This window comes from Plasmopara halstedii, assembly GCF_900000015.1.
Source record: "Plasmopara halstedii genome assembly, contig: Scaffold_2956, whole genome shotgun sequence".
In the NCBI taxonomy this organism is placed as follows: domain Eukaryota; phylum Oomycota; class Peronosporomycetes; order Peronosporales; family Peronosporaceae; genus Plasmopara; species Plasmopara halstedii.
In genome coordinates this window covers 1,106,660-1,119,299 of record NW_020189861.1, presented here as the reverse complement: position 1 = coordinate 1,119,299, position 12,640 = coordinate 1,106,660, and the positions used below count along the sequence as shown (strand labels likewise).

The window sequence follows — 12,640 nt, the reverse complement described above, 5'->3', positions numbered from 1 at the left end:
CCTATATGCTTTTCAATAGTAAGAAAATTATTATACCCCAAGAAGGAGGCCACACGAGCAGAATGTTAGCAAGGGAAGTGGGAAGTAATGTCGCAGGTGTGCCATACCACAAAAAATTTGAAATCAAAAGAAAATTGTCTTCCCGTTTCTAGGGGCGAGACCTGATGCACTGTGTCATAAAACGAAAGCTATTTTTCTCGTGATTGCAAACGATCCTCTCTCGAAGCTATCATACTTACCGTCTTTTTGGAAAGTTGCTGGACGATAATGTACGTTTTTCAAAGGCGGAGCGCGTCATATTAAATGGCAAAACAGTTTCGGTAATCAGGGGCTCTTTCAGGTGTAACAGGTGGGGGGTCTACGTGCGCTCCAGTTGTTAAAAACCTCATAAAAGCTATCCAATAGATCGTACCCACTTAGCTACCGCGCAGCTTCTTAGTATTTGCAGATGCTGCATCTGCGGCAACATCAAACACAAGTTGCTCTGCTTATGTTTATCTCGCCTAGTCGAGGATTGTGAAGAGTCCTGAAGCTACACAGTGTTGATAGACTCTTCGTGGGGAACGTCAAGATTTAAAATACGCAGAGTGGTCTACTGGGAGACAATCGAAATTTTTGTTAATCTTGAAGGCCAAGGTCTAGGGTGCCTAGCCGAACAAAAAGGACTGTTTAAAAATATACGATTCACAGCTCAAATAATAAAATTCGACATTCCGCTCTCTGCAAGACTGTGGAAAGTCTTGATGGACTCGAAAGTGTCGAGTAATTGTGTACGATGCAAGATTGTTGAAAACAGTAAAAGCTTATAAGAATTTGAACACGGATACAATATCCATGCGTCTCACAACGAGCACTGCCACAATTTTTCTTGCTTTATTATAACAATTGAGGGCTTCTGTGGCACCTACCATGTCGTGTCCTAGAAATCAACCCGGGAAACGATTACATCATAGATATGGTACGACTGGAACGATATACGGTGTGAGCTGTAAGAAATAGGATTCCACAAACTTTTGTCACGGCGAGTGATCAATCAACCCCTGTTAGGGAGCAAAAAAACGTTTGGCATGAGCATGATGTTGCGATAGCAACTGTGCATGACAAGCGTTGCTCAAATTCATTTGCGGTGCATTGCTAGGCGGCTTGAGCTACGCTCAGTAGCCAGAAGCGGCAACTGAAAACGGTCCCAAAAAATTGAGTATAGCAATCTTATACTGCAGAGTTATAGTGTATCTTTACCATAGACAAGATTTAGCGGTAGTTTGTCGCCGTCCCCATAGGTGGATTCTGGTTGAACATATTTGAGCAACCTTGTGATGTGATCTTTAGCATGCAATTTTACGGAGACGAGTCAGAGCTGATGTTGCCCTTCATCAGCTGAACGAGAGCAGGTGATTATGGTCAACTGTAAGTCGCAGGATGAAATCTCAGATCTAGAGGAACCGGACGGGAGCTCTACTGTCTTGGTATAATAGTACTACTGAGCCAACGATGGTATGTATCGCGCCCACTGCGCGGAGCAGTTTAAGTCCCACAGGATTGTGTCAAAATCGGTTACGCAAACAATATTGTTGTTCACTAGGTAGTCTTAGGGGCTAATTCTTATCTCACTAAATTTTACAGAAACTCTTATTCAGGATGAAGAGTCATCTATAGGAATTGTGTGCACGCAAGACAAAATTACTACGATTTAATGGAACGAACCGAGCCTATCATCTGACTTTATTGAGTTTGCCATCGGAAATAGTCTCATTGCCTTAGCGCGATAAGTTGAACAAAATCCTTTAGGATCGAACAGGTCACTTTAACCCGTTAGTTAAGAAATATCGATACGTGGTCACGACAGACATCAATGTTGCCCTCGGATCCAGGAGTGCGTCATAAAGTTGACTATTCCAAAAGCAAATAGTTTGTCACCCAACAATGGCTTAAACCAAGACACCAGTGTGACGTAATAGGCAATTCGTGTGGCGCAAAACTCAGAGTGTTGACAAAGGCACAACTTGGCGTCATTTGTGTAAGCCAGAATTGCCAACAGCAAGCAGCAAAAAATGGACCATTCAATAGTGCGACCATCGTTCAGAAACAAACAACAATTGTTGAAGAAGGTGTGCTACAGAACAGCATGTTCAGCTGCATTGTACTTAATACCTTTTCTTTTCGATGTGCACTCAGGAGCTTTCGAACGCATGCGGGCTGTTAAAGCATTTGGTGTGTGTGACACAGCCGTTCAAGGCGCGTCGTAGCTTAGCACAAAACAGCATCAGCGATTAATTCTTCGGTAGTGGCCCCGGTCTCGGTGGTGAAGGATACGACTGTCCGGCTTCATCTTGATGCCAAATCAGTAATTTTATCATAATTGAGCGTTATGAGGTGAGAGCGTGGCATGATGTATAAGAGACAGGAAGTTCTTGGCGATCATGCAAACACCAAAGACAGAAGTAAATAAACATACATTTATTGTGGTGAACTTTATTTCCCGCTGTAAATCTATCTGTTTGCAGCCTGTTTGCGTAAGGTACGCCCTTACTACTCAGACCGCTAATAGTTGTCGTCAGAAATGTCTGAGCTAAGACTGAAAGAGAATGCAACAAAAGTATCCAAATGGAAAGCGTTCTATTGTAGACGAATCAGCGGGGCGATCATTACCTGTACTCTGTCAAGTCGATTTTATGCCTTGGAATGTCTCAAGCATTCGATACAATTGCTAAGCCTAGACAGTGCATGTGAAAAATAAACTTTATTTGAACATTTCGCACGCTTATGCCTCCGATGTGTCAGGGCAATCGAAGAGTCGAGCGTGGAAAGACGTGCCCCGGCCCGGCTTCAAAGTTGGGAATGCATAAGCAGATAGTGACCCGGTGGACTCACCAAACTGTGGTCGGCTCTGACGAAGTAGACGGGATATATTCAGTCTTAGAGCTTTCTGGGATCCCACTTTGGTAAGATTGCCCTTGCAATTTTGCCGCTTGGAACGTAGCGCACCCTCTGTCTTCTCTTTCTCAGGATAACCTGGTTCGCCGAACGAAACGGAATTTACTTTAAGTAAGGTCCGCCTTGCTTCATATTGCGACTTAGCCTGTGGCTGTGGCAGCAGGCTCAAGTGTACCAGCAGAGCTGTCGAATGCGAAAGCTTGAAGTGGTGAATGTCTATCATGGCGTTATGTCGAACTTTGTATATTACAAAGTCGACCATCAATCGAAGCTTAATATTGATGTCGGCTTTACTAAAGCTGGCTTGCAGTACCGTGAGTCAATAGATCGTGCCTTTTTTCACCTTGTTCGCGAATGTAGAATAGTGCACCCGAAACATTATTAATTGTTTCGCAGAATAGTCACGTCTGAGGTAAGAAAGCGTCTGTTCGGTGACTATGAAGCGCACAATTCGCTTCATTTATTCAACACAAGCTGTATACATCGGCCATGGGGGCTATTTCGCGACGTAGCGAGGGCCAATGACAATTTTGTTTGTCTCTACGTTCTGTTTCATCTCTGCCCGATGTCAAGAATATCGTTTAGTCACCCTGCGGCAGAAAAGAATCTGGGAGTTCTCCTTACCAACATCATGCCTTCCGAGATCTAAGCTTACATGCTTCTTGATGAGTCAAACTTATGGACTGCTCAGCTTGGATCTGACTGTTCGGAATCATCAACATGTAGAAGCCCTATAGTTTCATTTATATTGTGAGCTTCCACGCTAGCACATCACCGTGGAGGTTACGACGACGTCGTTCTAGTCACTAGTAAGCAGAAGTTGGCTCAGTAAGCTCTAATTGCCTATTTGTAGACGCAAGAATCGTTGTACCGCTCGCAAAGAAAGTCAGAACCTTGGCGATGCCGGGCTGGGATGTTGATGATCACTGTGTTATTCCCATCGATATGCACTTCGGTCGCTTTACTGAGCACGGTCCGTAGTTAGTTGGCATTAAGAGCCAACCCAATCTCAGTGGCTCGTTAAAGATAACGAGTTTGAAAGGGGTGTCCCAATGTGAATAATGCTCGAAGTAACAAAGGCTGTAGGATACAAGTATAAAATAAAGACCTCAAGGCTTAGTGGGTGCTTGTAAAGCATAACTGTTGCGCAATGCCTCGAAACACATGATAAACGTGTTACAGGGATACTGTAAGGAGATACTTTGAATACAACATCCCGGGCTCAGAGCGAAGCTCCATATTATCAAGTATTGGTACGAATGAAAGCAATGAAACTCTGTAGAAGAGAAGTTGGTAGAACACGTTCGTTTCCTGCCTCATGTAATGCGGTACATAAATTTTTTGTATTGCAGGTTGTCAAGAATACCTAGAATCAGTTGATATTTCCCTCGCTATAAATTTATGTCATTCTAAATATAAGAGTGTTATCAATATTACTTACTTGATGGGCTCTTGGATTTGCCCATGATAAAGTGCTCAAATCCACGTTAGTGTACTCGTACTAAATGTGTCAAAGCTCCTTCCGTGCGAAGTGCGCAGCAACACCGATACATCTGGTAGAATTTCTCGTCAATTGTACAACCGATCTGTACAACACTTCGAATTTCGTGAGGAAGAAACATGATATCTTCACGTGTTTGCTCATGGGACAACGCGACTAGAAAGCTCGTATTCAGGAAAAACGCTATCGGTACCATCATGTCTGATAGTACTTATCGATCATATAAGGCGGTAATTTGTTATGGAAATGTACTGTTGAGACGTGCACGGAGCATCGTAATCACGTCTCCGTGCAAGCAAGAATGACTACCACGGTGAAGACGATTTTGCGAAGGGTCTTACCTACAAGCCCAAGAATAGCAATCTTATCGAGAAAATGAGGGTTGAAATGATCATGTATTTTTTTCTGTTCAAGACGGACCAACAACGCATCGCTGTAGCTGTTGTCATACTAGAATAACGCAAATGGAAATCGGGCACTTATGTGCTATATTCTAAGGACGAAGCAATATAAGCGTATACAAGCGACAAAAAAGCTAGTTTTGTATCACCCAACCAAACAGTTTCTGTAAGATCATGATTGATGTTTATCGCTTAAGCAAAATAAATTATGCGGATAGTGTCCTCAAGTTTGGCTGTAGGTATTTCATCAGAGCACAACGTGCACGATGGTCAAATGCGATATTGAAAATAGAAGTTATGTGCGAGAGCCTGTGACGAAGGATAGCATTGCTAAAGAGGACGAGAGAGCGCTTAGCTGCCGAGCAGCTTTGCGGTACTATTTTTTTTTACGGCCGCACATAACATCTACCTCGAGTGCTCCTGCTTTCAGCTAAGAAATAAATATGTCGTCTTTTCCGCAGATATGTTCAACAAATCGATCGAAGCAGAATGTGGAGTTCTAACGCAGAGGCAGTAAAATAATCTAACTACAGTATTTCGTGCGGCTTGCGACGGGAACCCAAACAGAAAATCAAAGTCAATGATGAAGCAAAACGTGTAGTCTGAGTACTGTAGCAATTTGTAACGTAAAACCGCCTTGGACCTGGATTGAAGATATGGTCTCATCATAGAGATGACGTGGCAGGAACGCCGAGATTCAGGGAACAAATGAGTATATGCCAAGCTTTCACTTTCGATACAATTCATGAAGCCATCCACAAGAAGGTGGAAGTTTCTTTTCGTAAGCTTAAGATGCGATAGTCGGCGTGCGGGAATGTGATTGTTCAAAATCTACAGTTTTGTTTAGTGCCTAAAGAAAAAGCTCATAAGGCAGAAGCGGCGGTAAATCGCAGTATCCGGGTGATTTAAACAAAAGCTTATGTGTACCGCGGACTCCTGAGTTTGCTACTTTATGACAGAAAGCATTCCTTGTATGTTGCGTTGCTAAAAGACATAACGATGATACGTTAGTGAACAGCTAAAACCTGACGTCTCTTGTTTAAGAGCTAGTGGAAGAGCGACCGTGAGTCATGAACTGAAGGACAAATATCCATACTTGTCACGATGAAAAATGCCTTGAGTGATCAATTTTTGTTTTGAAAGAGCACAATTTAATATAGAACACGAAGGCACTGCTGAGCCGCACCATCTGTGACGTGCTCTACATACGAGCGATATTTTTTCCTGAAAAGTGACAAGAAATATTATGCATTCTTAGCTAGAGTTACCAAGGTAGCCTGAGGGGCTATTATGCTTTCTTACTACATCTAGCAAATGCTCTTATTGGGATTGTGGGAAATATATCTTGGAGGTATGTGCAGAACATAAAAAGACGAAAGAATCGCCAAAATGGCACGATTGATACCAGATGACGTTCTGAGCTCATCACCTGTCACTGATTAATCTGTCAATTAGCTAACATCATTCGTGCACAGAGTACGCCAAGTTGCACAAATGTCCTCAGGGAGCCTTTGTATTCCTCATTCGTTTCTGGTGATATTTTCGAGTTATTCCAAGAGAGACACAGCGCATGATACGCCTGGGTGGGGAAAGCGTCATAAAACCGACATTATTCCTGAAACCTGATTTTGCCTCTTACGGCGATGACCCTCACCATAGAACTTATGCGATATCATCGACGATATTTCCAGGAAATTCACGAAGAAGGAAAGAAGCCCCACGTTACATTTGTAAGTAAACCGCTGACGCCGGTGAATTATAATTTTTTATGTTGCCTCATTAAGAAGCATGTCCTTGTAGTAGATCTGGCAACGTGAAGAACACTGTAGAAATAGCGTTGCCTCTGCTTGAAAGGACTTCAGGCAGTGGTTCGATCTAATCAACTATGTGCACAAGACCAGTTCAAGCGATATTGAGATGACACAACTCTCGCCGATCTTCTTAAAGCGGATGTCAAATGGTGTCAAGGTGCGGCAGAAGAAGCAGTTTATCTAGGTTGTGGAAGAATCCGCTCATGTGACCCGATTCTGGCATTGGCCACTTCATATCGTCTGTGACGTTGTAGTCTTTGCAAGAGGATGTACCTTTCTCCAAATAACTGTGGATATGCTTGACCGCGTGATTGCGATCGAGTCTCGTCAGGTCAAATAGGTATGGACGAATAATTTAGTCACGTTAAGGTGCTATTTGCAAGAAAGTATGGCCTTATCAAGTTTGATGAATGCTTGCTTGGCTCTAAGCAATTTGCAATCAATACGAACATGCCCGCTGCGTACAACGACATAAACATTTCATCACCCAGAGAAAAGCAGTTCAGCGACGATGATGGCCCATCCTCGCTGCCATTGAAGGCAATGGACTCATCAAACGTCATATGCACGATTATCTACCGACAAAGACGTCAAAGCTCCGTCAAATATCAGATATTATAGTATATGAAACTTAAACACTCAACACTATAAATATCGAGTTTGGCTCGAAATTTATTGATGATTTTGCTTAGAACAAATTCTTATACAAACAACCATCACATTGTGAATAGTGTATATTATTATAGAAACGCTTCATAGTATAATAACGAGTTTGGCTCGAGTTTTATTATTGATTTTCTAAGTACGATTTGATATACTAACAACCATCAGTGTGTATTATTATTATATAAACAATTAACAGTATAAATTTCGAGTTTGGTTTAAAATTCATCAATAATTTTGGTTTGAACGATTTCTTATACTAACAACCATCACAGTATAAATAATGTGAGTGATACTTCAGTCATCTTCGGCTTAGAAATTTAAAAGCGTTTAAGTTAACACACTTTGCAAACTAAGCCGTGATACACTTCTTAGATAGGCAAGGATTGACCGATCAACTTGATATTCAATCCTGGCAACACAAATCGAGGACGTCATGGCAAATCTTGCCTTAAACTTTCAAACGAGATGTCAAACTTGTTACTGATCTCATCGTGATAGACATGCAGATCTGCCCACGCTATCATACAGCGACTTGCACCAAAGGCTGACCACTCCGCCGCCATTTAGACCAAGCAAAAATTACCCTCTGTTGGAAAGATATTTGTACATAATTATTGTATACAATACACTTCAGTTGGAAGAACGTATCTCACATGGAATGGCAAGATGCCGCTTCATTTCGCCAGAAATCATGGTAGAGGCCGTGTCGGCCCAACTCAATGGCGGTTGATATATCGTGTCGCACGAATTTAAGCTGTTGCATGTCATAATTGCAACGTCGCGCATTGATGAAACAATATATGCAGCTTAGCGTCACACACCACGTGTTTAGTATTGCAAAAAATGGTTTAGGGAGGTGGAAACCTTTGGTTTCTAATGCCGTTCTGTCAAAGAATGTGGTTACACTTTTGCAACGCTATTTATCAACTAAACACTTGGTGTGTCTTTGCACTGAATCAATTTGAGGCAAAACTTTAAAAAGTGGATGTCAAATAAAAATAATCTACGGGCAGATACCCTTTTGGATGACCAAGATGGTAAAGAAGAGACGTACCACCCAGAAATTGCTAGGGTGTAGATGAATCAGTAGGTTATAGCATATATGCGCACGCGTGAATTGTGTCAACCGGTACCACAGACACTGGCGCATATGGCGAATTTACTGATTGCGGCAAAATGCAACCTTTCCATAAGCATACATTTTAGTGATTACGCATCTGGTAATCTCCCTATGTTGGGATCGTAGTGAAGTGTCTAAGCAAGATGCCTTATTGAAATGTTGTCAGTGACACCGTGCCCGGTGAGAGTATTCCTTGACATTGTTTTTCGCCACATATGGCTTTCCTGTATCAGGAAGACAACCGAACTCCACAACGAAGTTTTAGCAAACATCATTCGGCACCAGATGATGTGACCACCGTAACTAGATAGTCTAACGGAGCGCATGAGATGCGTTATTGCGGGTATCCTCCGCAGCACTTGCACGAAACGAACCTTGCGCTCATGCCGATTGCCATATGCTTAACAAAGTGCAGCCTATTGCAATGGCTGACAGTCAAAGACGACAAATATTTTTGATCCAAATAAAGGAAGTTTAGAATAGAAAAACGCATTCGACTTTTCTCAGTCCAAAAGGCAGCCTTTTTGCCGCACGTTGACAACATGTGGTATCGGTTGGTTAGGGGTCGTGTCATATTGAAATGGCTGGACTATACCTGTGCAAGTAGTCGACTTCGTGGACAAAGGCACTGGTTAATCTACAATGATCTTTCTTTATGTTTGTGATTTGCCCGCATGGCATTTTACTAAGTGAAGCAATACAGAAAGCAATTCTGTATGCATCAACGACACACTCGTCAATATTGACAAAAAGCTGATTTAAGCGCTTCAACTAAGCATTGTATAAAAAGTGCTTAGTGAAGCTGCTTAACCCCACTATCTGTACAATTATGGTGAATATATCAAAAAGGTTCACACTGAAATTTGACATGAACATGACACCTCTAAAAAATATGAAGAGGATACTACTTCGGGTTTACTTATGTATATGTACACATGTATACATATTTTTGCTATCAACAACAGTGTAAGAATACATCAAGTGCGCATACCGACAAGGTGACAAATGAAAATATCGTTATATATTGTGGAAGTGAAGCTAGAATATAATCTGTAACATAAAAACAATTCGCCAGACAGCAATAATGATCAAGCTTCATCACAGATTTGTCGTAATCACCCACAATCTGGCAGTACGTCGATAGGCTGTCAATCAATTGATCGTGAGCTCAAATTCCACCGGTGAAAGTTAAGGAGCTTTGACTAATTTGCTCTGTGATGTAGGGCTCTACAGCATGCTTTCCTCTTACATGACGTCCCTTCAATGTAATAGCCTGGTTGGTGAGGCGATTTCATCTCATAAATAGTTTATTTAATGCAAGATCTATACATATATATACATAAGTATACTCGAAGTAGTCTACATTTGATTTTTTTTAAAGTGAAACGTTCTTGTCAGATTTTCAAGTGTTGTCACCTTTTAAATTATTCTCTTGTTAAAGGTCTATGCATAGCCAAGTTGTGATCCGAACCGCTGTTTCACCAGACAGCTGAACATCGCTGGCCCACGCGATGGTATGACCAGCTACTCCTAGACCATCTCGCGTTGAGTACGCACAGCGATGATAAGGTTTTGCTGATTTGTATGAGCAGTAAATGTGTAACGATCATATAACACCAAGTGTTATATAACGTTACTTAGCGTTTATTAACGTCTTGCATAACTGCATATGATATGAAGATACAAGACGAGCGACAATACATACGAAATACGAAATACGACATACGACATACGAAATACGACATACGACATACGAAATACGAAATACGACACGAAATACGACAAGATCAACACTCACAAGTGGTTACATATTCATAGGATTGATAATCAGTTTTATTTGTTTAAGCTTTTATAATTCATTATCGTATTTGCTTCCTCAGAGCAAGCTTTTATTATCCATTATCGTATTTGCTTCCTCGGAGCAAGCTTTTATAATTCATTATCGTATTTGCTTCCTCAGAGCAACGTAGAGCATAGGTTACGCTTGCCTATAGTCCTTACATTTGGTAGCACTTGTTGGTCGCTGCTTGGATTCCTACTGGGTTTTTGTCCCTTATACACGCACTATCCGAGTGTTGTTGTAAGAGTTGTGTGGGTTGGGCTTTTGCAAACCATCACATCAGAAGCTCCATCTAGCAGAAGTTGAGTTTAACGTCAAATCATTGGCTTGTCCCGCTGTTCGAAACTACGAAGGATAGCGTTCCAATAGGCAGAGCAAAGCCCTTGATCTCATACCGATTTAGAACTTCACAGAGTCGTTGCGTTGGTGCATGGGAAAGCGAAAGACGCGCGAACTCGAAGTCTGTTTTCAAAAGAACGTTCGACTTGTTATTCGAGAACACCGCCGACTGCGACGCTGCAAACAAATTACGAAAAGACTTGGCGCTCACGGTGGAAAAGCAACACCGGATAATCAAGCTCATCCTGAACAAGATCCCTGACGCCAAGAACGCCGACGCACGTTGCGTGATCCACCACATTTCGGAGCATTTATTACACCGAGTGGAACAAATTGAAGAGTTACCCGGAGCTAGTTGGGACCACGGTTTACAGTTGTATAAGACCACGCGCCAAGACAAATAATCTAAGCGCAAGAAGAAGAAATTAACGACCCAAGAACAGTAGAAAAAAAACGTTTAAAGCTAAACACATTTGTTGTTGTTGCTATAATCAATTTAATGGAGCAATCTATGGAACAAGCATTCAATACCTTAGCTCATGCCATAGAGCAACAACAATTAACGATGGAAGCCTTTATGAAGGCGCAAAAGAGATGGAACGCGTAAGTTCTAACAAGAATAGAAGAAGTTCGAGTGGAGGGTTTAACAATGCTCAAGTACTTTGGACGATTAGACGAGAGTATTTCATTATACATTCATCAAGTCAACATGTTTTCCCAAGCAAAGAACATTAATCCCTATGGAAATGAGGCGGCACATCAAAGGTGCATCGCCATGGTGGTAGCCAACTTGCGTGAACACGCGGCTGCATGATATCAAGACCGAGTTAGAGCCAGTTGGGAGTGTAAATCACTGACCGAGTTTGAGGAAGTCCCGCGCAGTGAATTTGAGCCTGCGGACCTTCAAGAGCGCTTAAGAGATAAATTGTTCGCATTAAAGCAGTCCAATTGCAAGGATTTGATGGATTACATCGGGAAGTTCCGCCAAATTTGCACGCAAGTAGTCGAGATGACGCACCGCGATAAAGTTACATTTTTCAACTGCGGTTTGCGTATACAAACGAGAGAAAAAAATCAATACCGACGATGCCAAACGGTTACCGAAGCGATACAAGTTGCTTTGGAATTTGAGAGAATTCATAGTAAGACGTTAGCGATGCCAGCACGTAATCGACATCGCCAAGAGCAAAGATTCGTACCTGAAGAACGGGCGTATACACCACCACCGCCGCCGCCAGCGCCATTGCCGCCAAGGCAAAGTTCGCCAGATGAAGACGTTGATATGGAAGCAGACAATGCACAGATGCGTAGAAGACGCCGTAACACTTCTAATCGTTACCAGTGTGGACAACCAGGACACCACATGGCCCAATGTCCCCAAAGAAGACGACATTAAGGAAATCAACATCATGGAAGTCGCCAAGATAATCGAAATCAACGTTATCGAACACATCAAAGTCGAAACACCAACATCCGCCAATTAACACGAAAATTGTTCAAGATAATGGCAATGAAGACTCGGAAGAAGTGGTAATGTTTGCCGCTCAAGAAATCATGTTTGTTAAAAAGAAGTCACCAAGTAATCAACTGATGACGGTTAATGAGAAGATCAACGACAAATCTGTCCGCATTTTGATCGTTAGTGGAGCTACAAATGATCTGTACCGTCCAAAATTAACTGCCAATGTAATTGGAAAGAAAGAAGTATTTATTGAGGGTATTGACGGTCGATCCACGCCGCGCCGAGTAGTAAACGAAGTACAAACAGTAGTTACGTTTGAAGGATGGAAGTTTGCAGATCAAGTATTAACCGAATGGGATTTGTGAACGAAAAAGCTCGACGTGATATTGGGAAAAGCATGGTTCCACCAATTCAACCCCACAATTGATTGGCGTACAAAGCAGATCATCTTGCGACGATAGAATACGCCCATCAAGAACTTGTACAAGCGTCAACCGGGATAACCCCATTTGAAATCGATACAGGACGTTGACTTAGAAATCCTGTCATAGACTTTGTTCTAAAGT

The 12,640-nt window shown here is 42.1% G+C and overlaps 4 protein-coding genes across 4 annotated transcripts; 2 read left to right on the top strand and 2 right to left on the bottom strand.

Moving 5' to 3' along the window:
• Positions 1 to 2,585: 2,585 nt before the first annotated feature.
• PHALS_06350 (uncharacterized protein) lies at positions 2,586 to 2,846 on the top strand (the record flags this gene model as incomplete). Its single annotated transcript, XM_024719620.1, has 2 exons — positions 2,586 to 2,651; positions 2,718 to 2,846. The coding sequence occupies 2 exons, from the start codon at positions 2,586 to 2,588 to the stop codon at positions 2,844 to 2,846; spliced, it is 195 nt and encodes a 64-aa protein (XP_024584901.1).
• A 4,794-nt stretch (positions 2,847 to 7,640) lies between these two features.
• On the bottom strand, positions 7,641 to 7,876 carry PHALS_06349 (uncharacterized protein; the record flags this gene model as incomplete). The annotated part of the gene is made up of 2 exons (XM_024719619.1): positions 7,641 to 7,722; positions 7,788 to 7,876. The coding sequence occupies 2 exons, from the start codon at positions 7,874 to 7,876 to the stop codon at positions 7,641 to 7,643; spliced, it is 171 nt and encodes a 56-aa protein (XP_024584900.1).
• A 2,716-nt stretch (positions 7,877 to 10,592) lies between these two features.
• PHALS_06348 (uncharacterized protein) lies at positions 10,593 to 10,913 on the bottom strand (the record flags this gene model as incomplete). The annotated part of the gene is made up of 1 exon (XM_024719618.1): positions 10,593 to 10,913. The coding sequence occupies one exon, from the start codon at positions 10,911 to 10,913 to the stop codon at positions 10,593 to 10,595; it is 321 nt and encodes a 106-aa protein (XP_024584899.1).
• Positions 10,914 to 11,907: 994 nt separating this feature from the next.
• Positions 11,908 to 12,439, top strand: PHALS_06347 (uncharacterized protein; the record flags this gene model as incomplete). Its single annotated transcript, XM_024719617.1, has 2 exons — positions 11,908 to 12,027; positions 12,071 to 12,439. 2 exons carry the CDS (start codon positions 11,908 to 11,910, stop codon positions 12,437 to 12,439), a joined length of 489 nt encoding a protein of 162 aa, XP_024584898.1.
• Positions 12,440 to 12,640: the final 201 nt, after the last annotated feature.